Here is a 26410-nt window from a genome sequence, read left to right as displayed (position 1 = left end):
TGCTCGAGAGGCTGGGGTGGAACCACGAGGTGCACCCTGGCCTCTGCACCCCTCCTGGCCTCAGGTGCCAACCTGCTCTCCTCATCTCACACACAGGGCTTTTGGCTCTGGACAGAAGTGCCAAAAATTCTCCCCCAAAGCCCTGCTGCACTTTCGGGGGGTGGATGTGGCCTAAGGGCAAACTGAGAGCTGATGGGGCGAGAAGGGCAGCGAAAAGGAAATGCTTGCACAAAACCAATGTGCACGTGCCCTCACGTGCTTTTATCCAGCACTTGAAGCAGGAGACGTTTATCACCAGCACTACTCAGCCTAGATGTTGCCACCCAACTGAGAGCTCTACAGGCCCAAGAGCCACCGTGTGCATCACGAGGCGTGAGGGCCGAGTGCCACACAGCACCCTCAGCCAGCAGAATCAACCAAAAACCTATAGAGCTGCCTGAAAACAGCATCCTCTCAGCCAGGCCATAGGCTACACTGCCTCTGACGGAACAAAATTAGTTTTTAAATGTGACAAAGTCCCTTCAAAATATTAATTTCCAGCTGCAGAATGGATCCACGCTGCTGCCATGAGCTGGGGGCAGCTGGAAATGCCACGCTGCCAGTAAAATAGATGAGTGCCCACAGAAGTAGGCAGTCCTTGGAAAGGGCCAAGGTAGACACTGTCCAGAAGACTTAGCAGCTACGTCAAGAATCTGACTTCTTTTTTCTTTAATTTTTTTAAAGGTGCAAACCTCAGAGCAAAACAGACGAAGGGATAAGAGCCCTCCAAGGCCCTTTGAGGACATTTAATTGGTGCTTTTCCCTTCCCAACCAAACACTTTAATAGCATGAGCATTTAACATGGGTCCATTTTTGGGCAAGGCCAAAAATAAAAACCAGGGAAGAATTTTTGGAACAGCGATAACTGCAGCTCAATCTTGGAGAGGTAAGGCATATTTCATGTTAAGATGTCATAGACTAACATTTAACGCTAACAGCGTCATTTGCCCTTCAGCTGGAAGAAAGGCATGTAAGCAACCTTGACTAAACTAAAATTTCCCCATTGCAAAGCATTTCTGCCTGGAACCACCAGTTGAGTATCATGTTTCTTGTGCCCTGCTTTGTACAACAGCCCTCTAAGGCCGTTCCTAGAAACGATGCATTATTACTCAGTGTTATATGTGCCAGTATTAACAGAGCGCTCCAGGTGTAGTTTGGACCAACTTCAATGTCAGTAGCCTTCTCTGTCGTGAAAATTAATATTGAAAGAAAAGGAAACAGCTGGATCAGAACAAGTGTTACCGCTTTACAACGTGAAAGATTAATATTGATTTTTCATGGGACAGTGCCTCCATTTCTCACAAATGCACTTTTGCTTCATTCTCCAAGCACGGAGACTTTTTTTTAAATAAACTCTCTAACTACACTTGGCCTCATTTTAATTACCTTTTAAATGCCAAGTAGTCAAACAAAGAGCAAAAATAATTTGTTATCTTGAAGCTGCATCTGCTCACAAAACCTTCAATGTTTTTCTGTTGCTATTGTTCTGGGGTTTGGGGTTTTCGAGAAAGCATATTTAATGATAGCAAAATTGCTAGGTAAATATGTCAATGAGACCTTTCCTTTCAGTCGTAGCCTCAGGGCATGGTTTCTGTTCACAACATAAAAATTTGCACTATTTGCCAGATTTGATACTGCAAATGTGGATCCAGCAGAAGATACCTGTCGTTGCTTTACCAGCAGGAATATTTAACCAGTTCAGTACCTGATCCAGACGTCACTTGAAGCTGCCCAGATGTTTGACTGAGAGCTGACCAAAAATTCGACTTCCCCAGCCGCCCCCGCTGACTGTCGTTATCAGGATTACCATTTAGGAGACTCTTTTTCCAGCAGCTTTGAGCCAAGAACCAGCAAGCCCTGAGAAGCACACAGTGCTCCAGGAGGGGGACACCGGCCCAGGGACTTTGCTCTGAGTGCAGCTGCAGCCACCCATGAGTGGCCGTGCCCCGTCTGTTTTAACAGGAGGTATCCACAAGTGCAGGGTGACAGTGCCAGGGAAATGTGCAAAGTCTCGGTTACACAGGAACTGCTTCCTCAGGGCTAGTTAATACGTTAGCCAAAATTCCTCCTCCCATACTTGGTTAGCATGGAAGAACTCAAATTACTCCAGGCTCGATGCAGCCCTCGCCAGTGGGTCTGCAAAGGGACCCGAGGGGGCAAGGAGATGGAGGAGAGGGGCTGGGGCTTCGCCGAGATTGGGAGCACGCTGAACAGAAAAACCTACCTCTCCTCTCACTTCTAAGCTTCCCCGTTTTTTCCAAAAAGAGAGAGAAAAGCAGACTGACAGACTAGGGAGGAAAGAGTTGACAGCTATTTGCTATATCTAGCGTAATTTTCCTTGGCAAATTCAGGCTGTTTTTAGAAATGTGCGCCAGACACTTGGATCAGCAGAGCTGAGCCTGCAGGAGCAATGCTTTGTATTTAACACTTGAAGACCTCAACTTCCGAGATCTTATCCTACCATTTCATACCAGCAAACGCATGAAGACAGCACATATGGAACTGACTAAGACGCTTGATGCAACGACTATAAATTGTCCAAGTTCTGCAGCCGCACATCAGAGTGCTAACAACAACTGTGCAGTACACATTTGTTTGAAGTCGGAGCCTGCTTTTATTACAGGCATGCTGCTTTCGGCTTCAGAGCCGCGCACTGGCTGCTGCTCCCCGCTACGTGACTTCGCTGACGCTTGCGGCATTTGCAGATAGCGTGCGGCCGAGGGAGCGCGGCGCGGCCCCAGCTTCGGTGTGCTGGGCACCCCGGCACGTGGGCGATGCCAGGGGCAGAGCTGCTCGATACGATTAAATTGCAGACACCGACACAAGCACTGAGTGCACAGGCTCTCCAGCTCCTCACAAAATCCCACCACGCACACACCGCTGCTGCCCGGTAGCGTTTCTGGCAGCGCGAGGTTTGGTGCTTCTCATTGAGCCGCTGTCTCGCCAGACATAAATCCAAGCAAGGCTTGTGTTGAGCCTCCAAAGGCCCTCACAACTGACCTCTTGAAGGCTTTAAGGAGCGTTATCCTTGTTCTCGATGCTTTCACCAAATGCATTTAGCTGCAAGAGCCATTATCAACATACCTGAAGCAAGTTGGAATCAGACTCCTTCAGAAATCTGGTACCCTTGGCTGCATCCCTGCAAAATCTTCTTACTATTAGCCTCGCAGGGTTTGGCCAGTTATATTATGACTATTTTTTTTTGTTTCTGCTTATCTTTTTTTTTTTTTTTTAATTGAGATATCACGGTAATTACTACATTGTGATGCAACTTGTCTGTAGAAATGGAGTCAGAGCCAAACAGCACCCCAAGCGATCGTCATCTCTCACATGACAATAAACTGATGCAAAGTTGCACTGTTTTCCTTCAGGTTTTGGAGAATCACATGCGAATAACTCACCGCACCATTTCACCACACAGCGGTCTCGAGAGCTCCCATTAGCACTGTCAAGGATTTGGCTGGAAAATTGTGGAGCCTTAATTAATGCCACAGAGATAACAGAATCAGATTAAATTTTAATCTCATCAGCGTGACTAAGCCCAGCAGGAGGAGGCAGCCACAGGAGCCTGCTGTTCCTCTCCTTGCCCAGCAGTTGCCATCACCCCAGGTACCAAAACCACCCTCGCACAGGACCGCACGCCAGGCAGAGCCAAGCCCGCGGGTGCTGTCGCTCGTCCCCTGTTTGTCTCCCAGCAGGAAAACTGGCTGATGACTTTGCCCCGCAGGCAGCAGAGCCCTCGATTTCAAGTTCTAATGGGGGACAAAAAGTAGAAGGCTCACGTTATACCAAACAAAGACCTGCATGCTCTTCAGCCACGATCATGATAATTGCGATGGAAATTTCCTTCGTGTTCATGCTGATTTCTTGGGGCTCCTGCTTCTCTGCAGCACCCAGAGCAATTTCAAGCTGACCTAGAAATAATGCGTCTGTAATGAAGAACTATCAGACCATGCTCTTGCTGCCTCCTCACTCTCAGCTGAAGCTGGACATGATCTTCACCCCTGGGTGTCCAGGAGCAGCGCTGCACCTCCCCGTGAAGCAGGCAGCTCTGCTGCTGCAGATCCATCTGGAACTCATATGGTTCCAGTGCTTCACTGCTGCCTTTGCGAACACAGCACCTGAAAGTTAATTCTCCTGCTCGAGTCTGAATGCATTCATTTGAACCCGACGAGCTCACGTTTCATTTTATTACTAAATACAGTAATTTTCCTGTGTAGAGATTTAGTCAGTCTGGATTCAATACTCAAGTTTTAGGAAGCAAACACTACTACAACTTCAGAGAAAGGGCCTCACGGCCACCTAAATACTACGCTGTGTCACAAGCAAGCCATCATCAGTCACGGGGAGCAGCAGAAAAATCCCGTGTTGTTAGAGCAACGCTCGTTAGATCTTGTCCAGAACAAAACCACACAGAAAATAAAGTCACACCTTTCTTGGAAGTAGAGATTAAAGAGTCACGAGCACATATAAACATCAAAACCACTTCAAAATTCCACAAGAATGGCATTTTAATATTGTGCTGTTCGCGTAGCTGCGGTCAACGAGCATGACGAGAACTTCTCCAGCCCAGCCACCGCAAGGGAGACAGCAAGGAGATGGAAGCACGACCAATTTGAGCATATAAACCATAAAAATGCATGCTAACGCAGTTAAAGACATTGTGCTTTTTTATACCGAATAACACTAAAAAAGAACCCAAATCACATGAAGGTACTTTAAGCTATAAAGCTTCCTCGTAAAAAGAGAAAAAGCCTATAAGCAACTTAGAAATTCTTTAAAAATGAAGTGATGCATCAATAAAAAGTGACCTGTAAAAGCAAGCACATTATGAGATTTGAGTTTCATGTTTAGTTGCTTTTTTTTTAAACCTTAATCACTGAAAAAATATATATATACACATGTGTGTAGTGTAGAATAAAATTTGGATGCTGCATTTACAAGCAGGCGAGCTGCTGCAGCCAGGCAGCAGGCAGGTAGCCCTTACAGACAGCAAGGTCCAGCCTCGTGCAACATAACAGCCCTCGAAGTCGTGTAGGGCAGCTATCTCTGAATTCAAACCCACAGCCCCATTACCTGCCAGCTCCTCCTGCACATGTTCCTGTCTTTGTCCTCAAGCAAAAGACAGCAGCACCGCTTCTACTGAAGAATGAGCTTGAGTCTTAGCACAGCATCAGTGAAAGCTAAGACCTGGTGCAAAGTCCAACAGTGACTTAATTTTTTGCTGAAGAAAGATGAGAGAACTCCTCCACAAGCACACACGGTATGGAAGGGGAGCAGGCAGAAGGGAAGAGGTTGGCGCGTGCCATCTATGAGCAAGGGAAGGTCTCCATCCTCCCTGAGCTTTGCTACCAAACTTTAGCTAGTGGCACTCTACATTTATGATATGGATCCTCCACATTTACGATAATACAAAAACAAGGAAAACAAAAACCAAAAGAACGCCACCTCCTCCAAACACCTGAGCAGCACCACGACAGCACTCAGCTGCTATAAGCTTTCCCAAAAAGAAAACTTTGCCACTAGAAAGAACACCAAAATAAAGCAATTTGTGGTGACTCAGTATTAGGCTGGGCAGGCATTTGGAGGTTAGAGCTGCTCCTTTCAGCAAGAGGAGAAATAGTGCAGACACGGCTAAGGATGGAATTGCAACCAATATAAACTCAAAAAATAACGTCATGGGTTTGTTATCCGAGGATGCCAAGAAATGAAGATGATAACTCACATTAAAGCCAAACTCCAGGCCAGCAATAAAGATGTTGCTAAAAAGAAGATACAATATTCATTTAAAAACGACAACAGATACCTTTCAACTCCATCCTTCACCAGCAACGAGAAGAGGCCTCCCTTCGACCTTCAGCAGAAAAATGCCCCACGATTTCCTTGGAGGCACGGCGATAGCCCAGCTTCTTCCCACGCCCCGGGCCAGGAGGACGGCGGGTCCTGGGGCCAGGAGCTAACGCTGCTGCACAAACATGCACCAGCAAGCCCAGCCACAGCCAGGAGCAGCCAATTTGGTTCATTATCACTAAAAAGGCAGTAACAGCTGCAGTGAAAAACCAGCTACTCTCTCTACACATTTTCACCCTGCTCTCTCTCAATATGCCTCATCAATTGCAAATCCAGCAATCCACGTTTCGCTCTCGTTTTTCTGCCCAGGTATGTTTAATGGGAAAGAATGAGAATTAAAGCTTTCCAGACAAAACCAGCACCCCTCCTAACTTGTATCACCAGGTTTCCCAAGCCCTGATGAGGATCTAGGTGGACAGGGGGCAATGGGTCAAATGCACTAAGCCAGAATGAAAGAATCCTACAATAGCAGTAAGGAAAAAAAAAAATCTCCTTTATCAACGTGAGTTGTTTTTTCAGCTCAGTGTCACAGCAAGGTGGCACAGCAAAAGCTGTATATCATTTACTGGGTTTCCTACCCCATGGGAAGTTAAGGAAAAGCGCCGGTGAAGGCCAGCAGCAGCGGTGCAGGAGGCTGAAGGACACACTGGCTCCAAACCCATTCCCTGGGCCAGGGCCCTGCAGGCCAGGAGTGCTGCTCTCAGCTCTCGTTTGGGAATGGTGGCAGGGGTGGCCCAGCATCTCGTGACCATAAGCTGCATTTCACAGTAAGCTGCATTTATGCCTTCAAATTCCTGTGCTTCCCTTTAGCCCTCAAGCTGGCGGGGTATTCGCTGCATACCTGGATGCATTATGTTATTTTACCTTAAGTGACCCCCATTCCCCACTGGGGCTACCCATAAAGTCAGGGGGGAGAGAGGGCAGAAGAGCATCTTCTGGTGCAGGGATGCTCCAGCAGATGTTTGCCTCATCTCTGCTCTTGTTTCGACCAATTAATTTTTTTTTTTTTAAATAGACAAAACCCCCATGCCCACAGGGCAGTGCTCACTGTGACGGGGTGGAGAATACCGACTGGGATAAGACCCCAAAGCCCAGGGACAAGACCCCAAAGCCCAGGGACAGCATTTTCCTGAGACGGGCACATCTCGCTGCTGGCAGACGCTGGTGCTGGGCACCCCAGCCCCCCTTCCTTGGCAGGGCAGTGGCACCGTGGCGAGGAATCTGCACTTCTGCCTGTGCCACACGGGACTGCAGAGCTGCTACCCGCTCCAGAGGTGGATTTCCCATCAAGTGATGGCTTAAGAAACTACTTCACTGTCTTCCTCCCTCTGCCTTGTTATGTGCCTGGAGAGAGATTTAAAACACAGAGGTGAAATGAATTGCAAAGGGGGGATGAATGGGAGCCACACAAAGGCTGCGCACAGGGACAGCAGCACAGGGACAGCGGCACCAGCCCATTGCCAGAGGCAGATGTGGCATTTAACCCTGCTTTGTGCCTGATGAGCTGCTAAGGCTCTGGGAGCTATTGGCACATTGTGCCTCTTGTAAAGGGGGGAGTAAACAGCAGAGAAAAGAAGGGCCTGGTGTTGTGAAGTGACATTTGCCATCACTTCAGTGGCTCGGTCTATTGTGATCTTTGCCTGGATTTAACACATATTTAGTCCGTGCCTCCTGCTGGGCCCCAGAGCATCCCGCTGCAAGGCCACGCAAACCCTGCAACCCTGCAAAACCGTGCCCTGCAGCACCTGCTGCAACACCACGCCACACGCACAACCAGGCGATGCCGTGCCAAAGCCAGCCAACACCGTGCAACACGAGCTGCTGCACCCCGTGCCATGCAACACCGCACCCCACAAAGCCACCGTGACACCATGCCAGGCCCACTGCTGCAACGCCATGCAACACCGGCGTGCCTGCAGCATGGGAGAGCTCCCTACGTCTGCTTGCACACATTTAGTTCTCCCGGATGATCTGACCAAGAAAACAGCGCTGCGGGCACCCCGCTCAGCTCTGCACGGCGTTCCTCTCCGCCACGCAAAGACAGGAGGCAGAGCGCAGAGCTAAATGGCTTGCAGACCTACAGATCATTTCGAGTGGCTGCTCTGTTTCTCCCGCTGTGCGAGCCATTTACGAGGAAGTGGGAGCATAGTGGGGAGAGCCGAGCTGCAGTCGAGGTGCAGCTTGAGTCAGAGGATGCTGGCACTTGCCATTTGGAACGCATTACAGCACTGGCATTTCATCAATACAATCTCGCATATTTAGTACTTTGCACTTACAACAGAATTTTATTTGGCCTTATGGAAAGAGCTCATTTTAATATCCCCACATCTGTTAGTAATTATTTCTGTTATAGTAGCGTTCAGGCCCAACTGGCATCAGCACCATTAGCATACAAAAACAGTTCGTTTCCCCAAGAGTTTAACAAGAGAGCGCTTACAACTGCAACATGTAAAAGCCTAGGCAGGAGTTTTATTTTCCTAACCTATAAAGACAGTTAACTATTTTCAAATTACATCCAAATCTCGCTGTAATTTGTATTTGTGCACAATGAATCCTGACAGATCACATCTTCAGAGATGCACTTACCACTCACTCATTGCAGGGAATTTGTTTACTGCTCTACGTTGGCAGAAACCCCTCAGCCTCTCGCATACGGGTTACCTTTTGCAGCCAGACACCTCTAAAAAAATAACATCCTCTTAAGTGTTGAAAGATATTAAAATACAAAGTCATTAACATATAATAAGAGTGGATTGAGAGCTTTGCATGCTCTGAGGTTCTCAGGGCTTGGCTTCGAGTCAAGAAAAATATATTGGATTAGTATGAGAGCAAAATTAGGACTGTGTGCAGTTTAATTAGCATTACAAGATACTACATGTGTATGGAAGAGCAGGGAAGATTTATAGTATTATGCGGTAAGAAAAACAACATTAAAAGGTTAAAATACTACCACGGTTTGATAAAGCACTTTGTGTTGTATCTGAGCCGAGACCTGACCAAGCTCTTGGCTACTCCCATGCTCACGTTTCTGTTTCCTACAATACATCAGCACCTCCGTGATCCCAAGCATTTCCTCTTTTCCTTCCCGCGCATCACCGAGTGCTCTCCATGCTTGTCCCCCATCTATTTTTCCTGTGCTCTTGGCTGGGAGAGGGAGGAGAAAAAAAAAAAAAGCTTCCTATTGTGCTGCACAGTTATCAACTATTTTCCAGCACCCGTCCCCCCCGCTGACGTGCTCAGGGAGGCAGGAGAGCTGGCGCGATCCTACCGACGGCTTCCCCCAGGCGTGAGCCTGCTGGGCTGAGCAGCTGGGCAGCGACGACATCCAGCAGCCCAAGGCTCAGCCAAAAAGCAAAACCTGTGCTCGGCGTCGTGCAAGAGTCAGCGAGCAAGCAGCACAAAGAGGAGACGGCGTGACCGCCTGACCTGCTTGGCACGGGGCAACTCGGGGGAACAAACAGCACCAAAGAGGCACGGTATGTCTGTAAATAAGCAAGCTTGTTGGTGCTGGGGAGGCTGAAACCCCAGCACGCCCCCAGCCTCACGCAGAGCACGCGCGAGGCGCACGCCCGGCACCCGCTCCCGTTCTCCTGACGCCGTGCACGATGTTCTCCGTGAAGAACTGGAGCTTATGGACCCGTGCCAGGTTCTGCACAGAATATTCCTAGGCATAGTAGCACGAATGTGTTTTCTATTTGATATCAGGCGATCACGCTACGCGCCTCTCCCCCCGGCACACCCCCCAAACCTCACGCAACCTCAGGCGTGCCGTTCCCCCCGCTGAGGGAAGGGCACCATTAACACGTGCATGAAGGTTACCAAAGGCATTGAGCGTTATTAGCCAGATAGCGCGCTGCGGTCTCCCTTTACTGTCATGTACAAGCTTCCTTCAGCGACAATTAGGATTGCCAAGTGTAATTCGAGGGAAAACAAACCATTAAACACGTCCTTAACAGGACCACGCTCTAGCTCTTTGCAGATCCGTGGTGCACCCGCACGGCCTCTCGGCTCGGGGTGCAGGAGCCAGGCACACGCCATGGGGATGAAGGCATGCAGGTGGGTTTGGGGCATGATGAAGGGTGGAGATGTTTCTGAAGCAGCTTTAAGAGCTTTTAGGCCACACGATGGTTTGCTGTGCAAATCGTACCTGCGCCCTGGGGCCGGAATTGAGATAGGGAGCATAATAACTGGTATTTTGCACTGGTGAGGCAAGGACATTGAGGTATCCTCATGCTGTCAGAGGACAAGAGAGCTTTTCTGTGCAGTTCCCCAATCCCACAAAACTGCTGCTCCGGAGGGCACCAGCTGCCCGTCTGTCCCTGCTTCTGACCTGGTGCGTTCCAGGAAAGGGCAGGGATCAAACCCCAGGTGACACCTCCAGGCCACCCCTCCTCCTTCCTTACCTGCGTCCCAACCATTTGGGACCACTCTGGCAACTTGGCCGTGGGAGTTTGAAACCCCTTCCAAAAATAAATGTTTAAATCATCAAATACAAAGAGCCAACAGCTCAAAGAATAAAACCCTCGGTGGTAAAAGGTCCCTCTTCTAAGGGCACCTGTAGGTCCTGCGGGTTTATGACCAGTAAGGAGAAACAAAAAGTGCTCGGGTCATGTATTTTCAGTCCCGCACGCACCTTGTGCTTGAAGTCACTGGCACAAGCAGTGGCTGGGAGCTCCTGGCACAGGATGGCCCGGAGTGGGACGTGCTGCTGGCCACGGGCTGTGTGCCCTCCTGCAGCACCAGTCCTGGCACTCAGCGAGCTCCTGTGGCTGGCCCCGGTGCCCAGCTGCTGGTCAGAGGGCTCCGTGCGCATCCATCCTCTGCTCAGCACCTTGCTGGTGCAACTCCACGGCAGCACCAAGCAGACAGCCGCCCTTCATGCACGCCTCCAGGACGAGCTTGGTCTGGCACAGCTGGTGGATGTCTGACCTCACTCCAAGAAGGCTTTGGCAGTTTTTGTGCCCGCCTCAGGTCACCCGTTTGGCCCTGCGCTGGCCTGGAGTGCGCATCCCCAGCAACGCGGCACTGGGCCCCTGCAGCAGCCCTGGCCCTGTAACAGCTACACCACAGCACCTGCCTCGTCACAGCCCATGTTTAAATCTGCAAATATTGTTTTGGGATTTGGCCTGGGGTGTCCTGATGCTGAAGAGCCTGGTGCCCCGACCTGTCCTCCCACGAGGAGCTGGCACCGGCACGAGGTCGGATCCTGCACCACACGCAGCTGGTTGTCACTAACACTCGGGATCCATCAGGTTCCTCTGAAAAGGCAGTGCTCAGCCACAAAAACAGCGATTTTCTGGCAACAGAACATCGCCCGGATCAGGCACAGAAGTTTTAACCAGGCCGTATGTGGTACCCTGCCGCCTGCTCCCTGCGACGGAGCCATTAACGAAGCGCCTGCCAAACTCTAACGAGCGCACTGACAGACCCGCTTTGTGCTCCACGAGCACACCCATCCGCAGAGATGATTTGTATTTTGTACTGCCAGCCGGGGCCCAACGCACCATGACAGCAGCGCGGCCGCCACCCAGCCCCGCTCGCCTCGGAGCGGCAGCCATCGATGAGTCAAAGAATTAAAGCGGCATTAACGAACTTTTAATCTAGAAGCCAAACTGATGATGCAACCCTCTGCAGCTTCTGGGACAAAGATGTGAACTACAATGCCTCAACCTCTGCCATGAAAAATTGCCCTTGTATCTTAAATTAGTTACATATTTGAATACCCTGTAAGATAGGAGAGCAGAGCGTTATCGCGCTGCCAAATCTCACTCCTGTCATGAGGTCATTTCTGGCACGCCGCCAGCGAGGCTTCTGCCAAAATATCTGCGCTGACCATCGCTCCCCGGCCTCCTCCTCCCTCCCGCCTCGGGTCAGAAAGGAAGAAAATAAAATAAAAGGGAGGGGAAGGGCTTTAAAGCAGCTCGCACGAGCGCAGCGGCACACGCGGCGCTTACTCTGCTCCTTCGCTGACCGTCCCGAGGAGCGGTGCAGGGAGGGCTCGCGGGGTCGCCGTCCGTCAGGACGCTGAAGCCCCCCCCGCTGCACGCCCCGACCCGTGGGGAGCGGTGTCACCGCTCACAGCCCCCCCGGGTACCCCTCCAAAACGCTCCCTGAGTCACTCCCGCTTCGGTTCTGCTGCCTTGTGCCTCGGGACACGTTTGCATGGGGTTGCACTCGGGGTTTAACAGCAGCGCAGGCTGGCTGCTAGGGCTTGGAAAGCAGCTAGGAATCCTACAGGCACTGGGAGGTTTCTAACACCGTAGTTCACTTTTTGGGGGAAGGCTGTTTGCAAACACCTCGCCTCACTGCTGCGATCAGGAAACGGGTATACGAGTGAAACACTGCAACACTGAAGGCTGGGTTTTCTCAGCCATATATACACCCAAGCAGACAGTAATGCAGAAAAGTCAGTGAGAATCGGGGGAGAAACAATGCCACAAGTACCATCAATCCCGTGGTGTCAGTGCACGCGCTTCCAAGCAGGCAGCTTTCGGGGCCAGCAGCTGGGCTGCAAACTGCTGCCCATCGCGCCCGGAGCCCTGCCTGCTCCTGCTACCAGGAAACTTTCTCTCGCGACCAAGCACTTCAACATGTCTGCAAGAACCCTTCCTCCTGCGCCTGACGGGGCAGATGTGAAAGAAATAAATTAATAATTAGCATTACCTTATCTGGAGTATGTCAGCTGTGGAGAGCAGCATTTGGATCTCGGCACACATTCGGAGACAAATTATCTAACGCCGTAATTTATGAATGCCTCAGCTATTCATTCTGGTATTTCATTAAACATGCGCTGGAAAGAAGAGCTCTGAAGCCTGAGCAGATTTAGCATGATAACACGAAAGGCGCTCCAGCCGCATGCTATTACAAGACAATCCAAGAATCCAAACATGACATCGGGCGGCTCGGGCTCACTTTACGTTGACACCGCTTAAGTAACAAAGGGCAGGGGAGATGGCCGGATAGCTCGGGCTCTCCCGGTTCGGCTGCTGCTCGGGGTTTGCTTTGGGAAGCCGGAGCCCCAGAGGGGTTTTGGGCAGCCAGAGCCTGCCCTGCGTGCGGGCACGGAGGCCGAGCTCGCCCCGGGGCCGTGCGGGAGGACAAGTTCCCAAACCGGTGGCTCTGCGCACGCCGGATTTGTGCAGCCCCCCGGGTGTGCTGGCTGGGGGGCGATGCTGGCGAGCGGACCCCTGCACCGGGAAGCCCGAGGGCGGCTGGGGGGTGGAGGGAAGGGGGGGTGGAAAGCACGCCGGGTGCGCACGGAGAGCCCGGTGCGCACCCTGGGGCCATCCGCCGAGGTGGCGATGCTGGAGTCGCGACGGTGGATCGCGATTGCGGGGCTCGACGGCAGGTGGAGCGCGGTGCGCCCCGGGGGCCGCCGTCCCGGAGCGCTGCCGCCGGCCCCCCCCCGGCGACAAGTGCTCGCCCCCGGGCCCCCCCGGCACCCACCTGCTGCTGCTGCCGCCGCTCGGCGCCCTCGGGCGGGCGCTGCGGGCGCGCTGCGGGCGGAGCCGCGGGCGGTGCGGCCGCGGTGCCGTCGCGGCGCGGGGGGGCGTTGGGCTGCGGGCCCCGCTCGCGGCGCAGCTCGGAGCGCAGCTCCAGGTAGCAGCCCAGCGTCAGGACGTGCAGCGCCAGCGACAGCGCGAAGAAGCCGAGGAAGAGCCGCCAGCTGCCGCCTCCTCCTCCTCCTCCACCACCACCTCCTCCTCCTTCTCCTCCTCCTCCTCCTCCTCCTCCCCCGCCGCCGCCGCTGCAGGCGCAGCCCCCGCGGGCCGCCTCCCCCCTGCGCTCCGCGCCCATGGCCGGCGGTCCGAGCGGCGAGGCGCCCAGCCGCTACTGCTCCATGCTCCGCCGGGCCGCCCCGCGCCGTGCCGAGCCGCGCCGTGCCGTGCCGTGCCGGGCCGGGCCGCCGGGGGCTGCGCGGCCGGGGCCGCCCCAGCGCCCCACCAGCGGGCGGGGCTCGGCGGCGGGGAGGGGCGGCCGGGGGGGTGGGGGGTAGGGGGGGGGGGGGGGGCCAGGGGGGGGCCGCTCCGCCCCGAGCGGCCGCGGAGCGCACAGCGAGGATCCCGACGGAACGGCTGGGGGGGGCGCGGTGGGATGGGGTGGGATGGAAGAGAATTGGAAGAGAGTTAGGAAGAGAAGAGGACTGGGATAAAATTAGAATTAGAAAGAGAATTAGAAGTAGAAGGAGAGTGGAATGGAATTAGGATAGAGTTAGAAAAGGAATAGAATGGAATTAGAATAGAGTTAGAAAGAGAATAGAATTAGAATAGAATTAAAATTAGAAATAGAATAGAATAGAATTAGAATTAGAAATAGAATAGGATGAGAAGTGAAATGAAATGAAATGAAATGAAATGAATAGAAATGAATAGAATGGAATAGGATAGAATAGGATAAAATAGAATAGAATGGAATGGGATAGAATGGAATGGGAGAAGAGAATAGAATAGAATAGAATAGAATAGAATAGAATAGAATAGAATAGAATAGAATAGAATAGAATAGAATAGAATAGAATGGGATAGAATGGGATAGAATGGGATAGAATGGGATAGGATAGAAGGGATGGGGTCAAACAGAATGGGATAGTATAAAATGGAACAGCATAGTATAGGAGGGAATGAGTGCATCATCCTGATTCTGCAGAGGGTGGGCAGACTTGGTGTTCTGTTCCAGGCACATTTTAGAGTGCAGAAATTAAAAACTCGGTGATGGAGATTGCAGCTACTTGGGAAACTTCCTCTTCTGCGTGAGCCAGCGTGGTTGCTGAGATCGGCTGGTCAAGGTGTGCTAATAGTCTGGGATATTTCTGGGTAGAGCTGTGTGGTGCCAGGAGCTGGACTTGATGATCCTTATGGGTCCCTTCCAACTCGGGATATTCTGTGGTGCTGTGACATGGAACGGCATGGGATGTGATGGAGTGGAATCACAGAGTCACGGTCATGAAATCACCGAATGCTGTGGGTCTTCACTCTCACAGTGAAGAAACCGCCTCTGGGCCTCCTCTTCTGCACACCAGAGGGCCCAGGTCCCCTCCAACCCTCCCACCAGCCTTGCTGTGCTCCTCTGGATGCCCTCAAGTAACTCAATGCCCCTTTCATGTTTTGTGTTCCTTTTTGAGAGGGAAGACTTCAAGAAAGCAGGCGAATAAATGACGAGTTTGGGTCACTTTACGTGCCTGAGAACACAGGCAGTGGGGGAGGACACAAGGAGTTGCCAGCTCCCTGTCAGAGTTAGCGCAATGGCACATCTGCAGACCATCCCGATGCAGAAGCGAGATAGAAAGAATAGCATGAGATCAGCCTGGTCATCTCAAAGACAATAAGGAACACGCACAGAAAGTATAAATCAGGCCACTTCCTAACGCCGTGCGTAAAAGAATAGCACGAGCGTGCGGGGACACAGCTGGAGGGAGCGGGGCTGTGGCAGCGGGGGACAGCAAGGACAAACAGCAAGTGGCAGAGATAAGGAACGTCACCCAGGAGGTCAGCAAACAAGGAGAGAAAGAGCAGGTGGAGGGGGGCTCGTCTCAGCAAGGAGGAATGTGACCAGCCAAAGTGGAAATCGGCAGAAGGTTTGGGGCTATTCCAGTAAGAAATGGATTTTTTATTTTTATTTTTATTTTTTTTTAATTGGGTTTCAGGCAACTGCTAACACCAGCAGCAGGTGAGTTGAAGGAGGGAAGGTGGAAGGTAAATGAGTGTTTTTGTGAATAGCTGGGCCCAAGGAAGACAAAGTTTCAGCCAAATGGTTATCAGCTGCTTTATCATTATCCTGCCTTCACATTCCCTTGCCTAGCCTGGGGGATGGGGGAAGGCAAGAAGTGGTGGTAGGGCAGGGGAGATCGTTTGAATGAGCACAGGCACCTCTGGGCACAGCTTACGGATAGCTGCCAGCCAAGGAATCAGGAGAAACTCTGCAAAAATGTTCCCCATTCCTATCACCGATCGGTGGTTTCACTTGGCGATGGGATGGAGAGGGCAATGGCCAAGTTTCTGTATGACGCCCCCATGGCATAGGCTGCAAGCGAGTCGGGATACAGGGTCAGCACCAGTCTCAGCAAGTAGGAGAGCTGCCCTGAAGAAAATAGCATGAAAATTAAAAAAGAAAGAGCTCAAAAGTGTTCATGCACACCAGAACAAGCAGCGAGTGGGCACAGGGCGAGGCACGCGTGGCTAGGTGGCACTGCTGCGGGACGCTGCTGTTTTTTTGGGTGGATCTGATGAACCTGGACCAGCAGAGAGATGCTGCTGCAGCAGTCCCAGCAGGACCATCACCTGCAGGACCTGTGAGGCAGCCCAGCTTTGGGTCCCCACGGGTCCAGGTGCCCCTGCCCTGTTATCCCAAAGGCAGGGCAAGCTTTTTGCAAGGCAGCCCTTTCCAGCAAAAAGCCTTCCAAGCACTGGGACACATTGCCTGGGAATTTGTGGGGTCTTCATGATGCTGTATTTCGTAGATTATGGCTATAAAGAATACTGCGGTTGCTGTTTATGCTGCCTTAGGGGAGGTGGGTGAACTAGATGACCTCTTTGTAGTCCGTCCTAGACTTATTTTACTGCACTAAGGATTTGTGATATATTTTTTTTTTAAGTTCTGTGTAATAGTCATGGAATTACATGAGCGTCTCTGTTTTCATTTAAGAGAGAAATGTTTCCCTAATATTTGTGTAGAAAAAACTGGAAGCATTAACCAGCGCCAACCCTAACAACTCAAGAGCAAAAAGCAAATAAAAGCAAGTGGGCCCTCTTTGTACAAAATTCCGCAATTATTTTGGGGTCATTTATAATTATCTGAACACTTATGGTTGTTATTGTCTCTCAAGATCCAAATTGTTTAAAAACAATCTTACATTGACTTACTCAGACTTGCAATAGCCTAGCTCTATTTCAACAGTAATTTATGTTACTTTTAGGATGACTTTTAGAGGTCAAGGCAGCCCACAAGTCCCTGAAATACTTTGTACTCTGTGTTCTTAGGGCCTAAGGACAGATCTGTGCTGCAAATGTCTTAATCCCACGCTACACAGGTGGGTCAATAGGCAATTAATATTAACCATTTGTAAGAAGTCAGTTCTCCGGCTCCACTGGGATCTCATTAGGGACATTGATCCTATAAATGAAGTACTCAAGCCTCCTGGAGCAGGTCATCATACAAAATCCTCTCAATTAAAGATAAATCACACCTGATGATATAATTAATCTGTCGCCCCAGACCAGAGAGAGGTCCTCACATGTTGGCCGTGTGGCACTGGCCCACTCCCACAAGCCGAGGCTTTACTCTTTCTCTAATATTTTAATTTCTCTCGTGCTAAGCCTGGCTGTCAGCTTCAGGCTTAGGTGAGAGCACGTGGTGGAGAGCCTGCCCTTGCCGTGGGTGTTTCCTTGCTGAGCCATGAGCCCTCTTCCTCTGCTGAACGCAGCCACTGCCCTTTCTTTTACAGGTCTCATCCCCTTTTTCTGAGCCATCCCGGCTGCACTGTTCTCGAATGGAGAACCTCGAAGGTTTAAGTTGTCTTCTGTAGCCCGGCCTCGTGGCTCCAAGGAGTCCCAGCCCAGGAGAGGATGGCGGAGAGAAAAGCCTCACATTCATCATGGAGCCTTTGCTCTGGTGCAGAAACGACAGCGATCCTTAATGCTTTGGACTGGCTGATCAAAGGCAGGGTCCACAATAGGGAAATAAAGAACAGTTCTTTTTAATCAGGAAAGAGCATTGCTACACAAGGAAGAGGTCCCCCCACCCAAATTTTGCCTCTTTATATCTGCTGGAATTTATTGGGTCCAGCTGCCCCTGCTTTTTTCTTTTTTCTTTTTTTTTTCTTTTTTTTTTTTCCCCTTGAACAATGGAGAGAAATCTAGGAAAAAAGGAAACATTCCAAAAATAAAGGCATTGTTCCTTCCAGATCGAGCTGCGCGACAAACTCCTCTGGAGGACGGGTCGGGGCCGGAGGGAGGAAGGACCTGCAGAGGCGATGCCTCTGGTGCCGGGGGGCTTTTCCCCTCGATTCCTGAGCTTGCTGGCTTTGCCATCACCGTGGGTAAGCCAGCCTTCGTGTCCCAGCAGCACCGAAGTGAGCAGCAGGAGGAGGAACCTGCTGCAGCAGCTTGTTGGAAAAGCCCTCTGAGCACAACTCGGGGCATGTCAGGGGCAGAGCCAGTGCCCGCTGTTGTGCATGTTTAAGGGATTAGTGAATCTCCTGGAAGCATGATGCAAATAAGATTTTAGCCCATTTGCCATTTACGTTTTGGCAACAGCTGCAATATTTGCAGCAGCAATAGAGTAGGTTTTAACATGCGTGACCTAAAAGCTTTGGAATTCATGACTTTCCTTTGAGGAAAGCTCCACTAAATTGCAGGAAAGCCATCTCTTTTGCTCTCTATGATGTTAGCAACGTTAATACAATGCAGTCTCCTGAAACCTGACATCATAGCATGCCGAGAACGTGTCCTCAGATGTGTTTATAAGCCCTTAGGACAAAGGATCCTGACTTTTATAAAGCCTTCATACATCAGTGCAGCTACAGATGCTCCTCAGCGAGGGCTGAGGTTTCTTGTAGGCAATCATTTAAGACTGCATTTGCAGCAGCTACGAGCTCTGCCTCCGCAGCCACGGTCGCTGTATGCAGCTGAAGCCCAGGATGCACGGATCGAACACCACATTTGTGTTAGGAGAGCAACACACAGAGCAGTTGCATTCATGGGGTCGCTATCTTTCTGAGATCTGATTAGGAGGCTTTTGAGGTTTTCCCCTCTCAGGGCATCGCTGTCTGTCTCTGATCGTTCGTCTGTCACCCTCATCTGACTTATGAGCTCTTACAGCTGCCACTTAACCCACAGCTGCAGAGCCTCCTCAACCCACCCTGCCCCAGCTCCATCCCGTTCCCCACCTGGCTGCAGTCACTGCAGAGATCACCCCAAAGCTCTCAGGGCTGAGATGTGCAAGGCAGAGCAGGGTCAGAAACCACTCGATATGACAGCGACAGCTCAGCAGCCACCACATTTCAAGCCTGAATTATATTTTTTTCTGCAACGTGCAGTTTCACTTGAGGGTCTCATTTTAAATCATGAGATATGAAAAAACAGAAAAGTAGGAACCACCGTTTATTGACAGAAATGTTTGAGATGCACTAATAATTATCAACATGTAGTAACAACAACAGAAAGGTAGGCTTGGGCTTATGTACACTTGTGTCCTTTTTACAGAGGAAAAGGAAAGTTTACTGACCAGCTCTGCTTATTTTCACATGTCCTTCCTCCCATACCCCTGCCTTCTAAGAATTATCAGCAAGTGGAAATCCAGCTTCCTGCAGAGACTTCGCTTTGCTTTCTGTTTTAAAGGAAGATGGAGGCCTAATTGCTCAGCCAGCTTTGCTATTTCATCCCATTACGGAGCATACGAGAGGGAAGTTTGGCCAAAGAATGCTAAGTTAAGCCTAAACACAGCTTCTTCTAGAGAGGGTAACTAGGATGTTGCTCTTGGTTCTGTTGTATGTTTATTTATATGTTATTTGGTGATAATGAAAAACAAATGTTCGGAATCTATTCAGTTCTTAAACTTTTATAGACTTATTGTCTTTATTTTCAACTGTGCAACCGTCTCTCAGCCTCCCCCTCCCTCAGACACATGGAACTGCAGTCGGTGACCAGCGTCAGCTGTTCTCTTACTCATCCTGGCTCGAACAATGATATTCCACACCACATTATACAACACCCCGGTACTCGCTGCCTCATCGCCCCCAACCCCTCGGCTCCCCACATCACAGGTCGCGGAGGCCGGAGGATTCCTGCTCCTTATTGTCCTTGAGCGCCGGCTTCAGGACTCATTGTTGCGAATGAAAGGGGAGAGGATCTTTGCCTCCAGGAACATACGTCTTACGTGACAGGCGCCCTCTCAGAAAGCCCACAGCCTGGTTTGCTCCTCGCCCGGGGGGTGACGCCTGGCACCAGCAGCCCCCGGGGAAGCAGGAGCGTGCGGCGAGGCTTCGCCTGTCTCGAGGAAGGACCAGGAGGTGGGCGCTCCTCTCCTCTTTCTCCAGCTTTCCCAGGCCCCAGCATCTCTGCCCCTAAGATGTTTGCTTGACCTGGCTCTGGATTTGGTGTTCCTGGGCAGAAAAGACCCCCTCGTTTTGGGCAGGAGGTCCCCAAGCGGCCCCTTTCCCACTCAGCAGCTCCCTGCGAGCAGCAGCAGTCGGGTCTCACGGCACACTTTGCTCGTACCGGGGCTCAAACTGTGGCCCCGCTACATCTGCAAGTGATTTTGGTCATTTGATATTTGTCTCTGCTAATGTATGGCACTAACTACCTCTTTGAAGAAGCGGCCCTGATTAAATTATTACCCACAGAATGCAAGTCTCTAAATGCAGAGAAGCACAAGTCAAGGAGGCTGGAACAGGCACAAAGCAAAGGCGAGAGGGTTTCCAGCACACGCCCCGTTGGATTTCCCTCTGACAAAGGGTTGAAACCAGGGCTACAACCTGCTCCGTGGAGAAGTGTGTTTCCTTCTGCCAGCTCCATCTGCCCTCCTAGCCCCCCCTGAGGAGCATTCATCCTGCACACCCCACCTGCAGCCACACCTGATGGGTGCACACCACGTATCTGGGCTAATGGTGCATCATCACTGCCTCTAAAGCACCCTAAAGCCCTGGCTTTGAAGAGGGTAAATCCAGGGAATTTATATCAAAGCAGGAGCAGTCATAAGGAACTCATATGGTGCTGTCATCTTCTGCTCACTCCTGGGTTATTGGGAGCTGCAGGCTCGGGTCCAGCCGAGGGACCTCCCCACGAGGGCTGTGCTGTGCAGGTGACCTGGGATTTCGGGGATTTGCTGCCTCAGGTCTGGTGGTGTTACGTGACAGCAATAACCACGGGAAGAAAAGCCCGAGCATTTGCTCTTAGATGTGTCCCAGCAGTTAGAGATTTAGGCAAGGAGAAAGATCACAGGGCTCAGACATAATATCCTATAGTAACACAGTCTTAAACCAGCAATTTCCTCTTTGGACTCCACGCCGGATCAAGGTTTGATGAAGCACACCATTCAGAATATTGGTTAGAGGATTTGGAGAGAGGTAGTAGCCATTTGTTACGGCATGGAATACTAAAATATTACACTGCTTATTACAAAGGCATATTTCAAGCAGCTAACAGATACAGCCCTAATGAGTGCCATTTGCCTTCATCTCTTTTATTGCAGGTCCAGCGGCCACGGCTCTCCGAGCTCTGGATTTCCAGCATTGGGGAATGCTGCATTTCTAGCCCAAACTAGCCAACACAAACATATGTGTTTCATCTCAGAATAAAAAAAAAAAATGATTGAAAAATAGCAAACCATGTAATTTTTGAAATGAGTAATTCATTTGTGATTTTAAATAAAATGCTTTTGGATGTGAAGGCCAGCTTCTCTGGATCAATTGGATGAAGACATCTGCTTTATTTCAAGGAGATCTGAAGAGGTAAAACTTGACAGTTCTTTGTTTAAATCTTCGCTATCTCCTTTGTATATCTAAATTACATTTATTGATATACAATGTTGACATTTTTGTAATACTTTTAAATCTCATAACCTTCTGTTTCAAATTCACAGTCTTCTACCACTTAAGCTATTATTATTTTTACCAGTCCCAAGGGCGTGCTAGAGTCTCTTTGGTACAAATTAGAAAGGCTTTTATGAAAAACTTACAGTTTATATAAAAGAGGTTCTCGTTGGCTTCCCAGCTCCACCATCACTAATGCCAACGTAGTAACAGCTTCTCACGTAGGCTCACCCGGAACGGGTCCCCGTGGCATCTGGCACGTTAGCGCTGGTGCGAGGCTTGTTCACAACTAGACTCGAGGATCTGAGATGGTGTTAGAAACAGTAGCAATTTTCCCCAAGAGGGAAAAAAAAAAAAGCCAAATGTTGACAGGCTGATGAATACCCACATGTCAGGGGACCTTCTGACAGCAGAGCTCTCCTCCAAGCTAGTTGCAGGCCTACCTGCGGCTCGGCTGCTAAGCAGGGTTTGGTATAAAGCGGCGGCAGAAGCACTTTTGGGGAAGACAGAGCACTAAATGATTTTGCAAGGAACAAATACTGGGGTAGAAATGATCGAATAGTCCCCGGGAGCTGCACCAAGGTGGCACAGGGCAACACCAAGCACTTCTGAAGTCCGTGTAGTGGAAAAAATCTGCAAGGAGAGACTGGGAAAGACTGGAGGGAAGAGAATGTGAGAGTGTGTCAGAGCAAACTCCGGGAAGAGTGGTGGATCAGACCTGAACGGTGGCTGGGGAGCCTGAGAGGAGAGAGGTAATCCCAATTACTGCATGCCTGGGGCTGTCACTTCATACTGAAACATGAAAGGACCATTAGGGAAAAGGTAAACAGGGTGTAAGTGAGGTGATGTGCCCAGGGTTACACAAAAAAAACCTCTCCCTAAAGCAGCATTGGTGTATGACAATTTCTGACACTTGGCTCAGGTCTTCTGTCCTGGCTCTTCACATTAAGACAAGCAAGTCTGATGCAATTTGACATCCTCTGGGTTTATCAGGCCCGTGAGGGTCTGATCTTCGGTTGCACTTAACATTTCCCTCTTCAAAGAGAGGAAACATCCTGCAGGCTTCTCCCTGTAGGAAGCTGCCCAAAAGGCAGCATGATGGGGGATCCCCAAGCACCAGATGAACGCCCATGGCATCCTGGACACATCCCAGGGCACATTTATTGCTCCCAACACAACATCAAATCCTCCTCTAGAATCTCCTTGTGAGCCCTCACCTTCACCAGCGGAAGGCTCGTGATGACTCTCACCAGGATTTTTCTCCATGCTGCCTTACAACAAGGAGCAGAGTTTGTGGAGGACGAACAGGGAACAGATTTTCCATGGTTGGAGCTGGGCTGCAAAAAGAGATGACTCCTTGGGGCCCAAGGAAAGCGGGGCATTTGACAGGGGATGAAAAAACAGTGGACTGCCTTTAAACATCACCTCCTTTTGGGTAACAGTTGGACTCAGTAACTCATAACTAAGCACACACCAGGACGTGTCTGCTGACCGCCACCCATTCCTCCCCGTAGCCTGGGGATCTGCCCTTCTGGAGACTCCAAGAGCACAATGACCAGGGTTATTTTGCTTCCAGTGCTTCACACAGGCTTCAAATTTATATTTTTCCAGAATACTGGGACCTGATGCTTCACCTGATGTGCTCTTACTAACAGGGTTGCTCAGCCCTCCGGGGATGTCAGCAGCACCAGCAGCTAACGGAGAGGGTTGCCAGGTAAACCGCTAGCTCCAGGCAACACCACGGAACAACACAATCAAGGTCCCCACGGCACCAGCAGTTAAAATTAATTCTGTTAAATCTGAGTTAAAGACATTGATGTTTGCAGTGAAGGAAACATCGCTGTGACCTGGTCCTTCCTCAGTTACCAGAATGGATCCAGCAGGGCGATAGGGGCCACTGCGCAGCGTTGGGGTTTTGGTCTACAGGGGGCAAAGGAGAGGCCAGGAAAAGTGGAGCAAGGGAGAAGCTGAAGAGCAGCCCCCATGCAGCTCATGGCATCTAACATATAGTCACCTACAGCCCGTCCCAGCAACATCTGCTCTGCGATGGCAAGGGGGGTGCTAATGAAGAATAAATTGTAAGCTCTTACTTAATGCAAATTTTAGACAAAGAGGAGAACAAAGGAACGCTCCAGGCAAAAGTTGCGGAAAATTATGATCATTAATAATTTCTTCAACTCCAGCTACAAGATTTTCATCAGTCTTCTGAGGAGGCATCACGCTAACTTTCCAGTCAAAATCCATAAATCAACAAGGAGTACCTGTTTGATCACAGAAATGAGTGCAGAACTCATCCCCAACATCAGGGCCTTCTGGTTTCGACACGTCCCCGACACGCGGCTTTTGAAGGGCCTGGAAACGTCCCCGTCCTCCGCACACGCTCCCTTCAGGATTCAGCCTCACACGTTCAAATGGTGGCGTCAAAAAGAAGGCCCTCGAGTTCGGATTTAGATCCCCGGTAACACGTTGCCTGATTTTCACAGGTTTTGTTGCATGCAGGGGGGACAACGAAGCCTCATGGAATTGTTCAGAAATCCGGTTATGAGGGCAGGGCGATTCCTAGACGCATGTGCTTGAAGACTGGGCTGCTTTCTTCCTGACAGGAGACTTCCAACACCTCAGACGGGTCTGTCAGGCCATGGGGATACCCAGGGAGGGGGCTCCTCACCACCCCCAGCAGAGGTTACCCCCAAATCCAGCCCCCCCCCCCCAAGATCCCTGCTCCTGCCGGGTCCCACCTAGCGCATCAAATCACCTCCAACCCCGGGCCGTGGCTCGGCTTTGCACACCATTTATTGATCTGGGGGGTTGCAGCCCTTCCATGCCGCATTTTTACGCCTCCCACCCCCGTTTCTGGGGGTCGCGGGCCAGACACAGCCGGGCCCCCCCCGGGCGCCCCCTGTCCAGGCGCGGCCGAGGAGCGGCGCTGCCCCCTGGCGGCACGGCCCCGGCCGCAGCTCGCTCCTGCTTGGCCTCTTCACTGTATTTTCATTATTTTTATTATTATTTTTAATCCACGGCCCAGCCAAGCCCCCGGGGGAGGTGCTCTCAGTGCGCGCTGGAGGCGGTGGCAGGGGCTGTTGGAGCAGGAGGGGCTCAGAGCCCGTGCATGCAGGACCCCCTGCCTCGAACACCAAGACCCAGGTTCAAAAGGCTTCGTGGCAAGCCATCACCACCTACCAACGCTGTCCCCATCACTCCTGGAGGAACAAACAATGGCACGGGGTCTGCAGCCATCGGGCAGCAGCTGGACCGCAGGGTGGCACCCCACAGGGTGGGCGTCTGCTGAGCTGAGACACCCAAGGGTGTTCTGGATACAGCCTCTAGCATCTGCTTCTCTGGGAGCCTAATCACAGTCCCCTCTAAACGAGCACCTCCTGTTTCTGACACCTGGCAGTCATGCTTCCCCATCAGATGTTCATACTCTTCCTCCTGGAAATTACCTGGATTTTGGCTCATTTTTGAGCTTGGGGGCACCAGAATGCAGCACTCCAGGCTGGACTTTTTCAGGGAAGGGGACGTAAGCCCCTTTTACAGAACCTGGGCACCGTGGTGCAATGCTCCTTCCCCTCCCAAACATCTGACTGATTTCAGGCACCTGACAGATTAGGACAACACCTCAGGTCCTGCACTGGGTGGCAAATCCTACTGATGCACACACAGATGCTCGCAGTGACAGAGCTCTTACCTGGAGGAGGAGATGGCTGACTGGGGAATAAATGGGCTCCCAAAGCCCCCACAGACCCCTAACAGCACAGCCAGGTGCCTGACCCTAAAGCACTCCCAGAAGCTGGGCAGGGTCAGGCTCTGCAGGCAACCCCTAAAGAACAAATACATAGAGCAGGGTGAGGATCCCTGACCGTGCAGGGAGATTTCTAACTGGGTGTCTCTAGCTTCCAGGTTCCTTCAAAAAACATAAAAAAAAAGAGAAGGAAACAATAAGCAGAAAAGCCAGATTTTAGCATAAAGGACCCCAGCACCCTCAGTTCACACCACTAATGCTGCTGCACATCTACACCACCCACCACTTCCCTACCTGAGCAGTGAAGTTATCCAAGAAACCCGGTCAGAAACCAGCACCTAGTGCTTCTGGAGAGCTCACAAGAGCCTGCAGGTGACTTTCCTTCTCCAGGGCAGCAAGAGGGGAAGCACCCAGCAGCAAATTTATCTGGCAAGGTTCATTGCTGGCAATCGCAGGCAGCTGGGGGTGTCAGCACCACCTGTGATATCTCCCCAGCCACCTGCACCAGGGCTGGGAGGGCAGGAGGACGGCTGGGTGGTTGTGCCAAATTGTGGCTCCTTCTGACAGGGGGTTTGGTGTCACCTCCAGACAGGGACAGCCTGGGGACACTGAGGGCTGAACGTGGCTGCTGGCTCTGAGCGGGGCAGGGAGGAGGAAGGAGCCAGAAGCCTCTCCGAGGCGATGGCAGAGGGAGATGTCCCCGCTTCTTCTCCCCTCTCGTTCTCCGGCAGAGCCCACCGCCTGCCCGCACCCCCTGGCAGCTGCCTTCTGTACCAAACACCCTCTTTGTATTCGTATTGTTTCCATCTCTGTCCAACCTCATTCCGTTTCTGCTCCCTGCTCCTCATCCTCTTTCCAGAGGGAGGATTTGCAGCTGGGGGCAGGGATGGCCAAGGCGCAACTTCAGAGTTTTATTACATGGCCTTTTGCAGCCTGGCATGCAGCATTCAATTTGGAGCGGAGTGTCCTAGCTCTGTTGCATGCCGAGATCTGTTGTCCAGATGAATTAATTCCAGATTATATGTGGGTGTGGACTTCAGCTGGGCAAAATTTGGATACCCTGGTTTAGTCATTATTCTCTGATGAATCTCTTGGTGACAGTCTTTGCCCCTATTGTTCTGAGGTGAGCCCCATGGCAAAAAATGTGAAGGCAAGAAACAAAAGAATATAAAGAAAGGTTACGAAATCAAACTCAGCGAGGCAGGGTTATTGTCCCTCCGCTCTGCCTCTGCTGTCCTCCTTTTGAGATGGGG

At 51.1% G+C, this 26410-nt stretch overlaps 1 protein-coding gene across 1 annotated transcript in view; it reads right to left on the bottom strand.

Moving 5' to 3' along the window:
- EDA (ectodysplasin A) overlaps window positions 1-13686 on the bottom strand; it is a gene marked incomplete at its 5' end in the record, with an annotated part of 72292 nt that extends 58606 nt beyond the window's left edge. The window contains one exon of the mRNA XM_082771097.1: window positions 13336-13686. Coding sequence (XP_082627223.1) covers window positions 13336-13686 — 351 coding nt within the window. The remainder of the gene's footprint in view (window positions 1-13335) is intronic.
- Between the last annotated feature and the right edge of the window lie 12724 nt (window positions 13687-26410).

This window comes from Aythya marila, assembly GCF_965140915.1.
Source record: "Aythya marila genome assembly, chromosome: 13".
NCBI lineage: Eukaryota > Metazoa > Chordata > Aves > Anseriformes > Anatidae > Aythya > Aythya marila.
The sequence above is the reverse complement of the archived record's forward strand: the minus strand, read 5'-3'. Positions and strand labels throughout refer to the sequence as shown.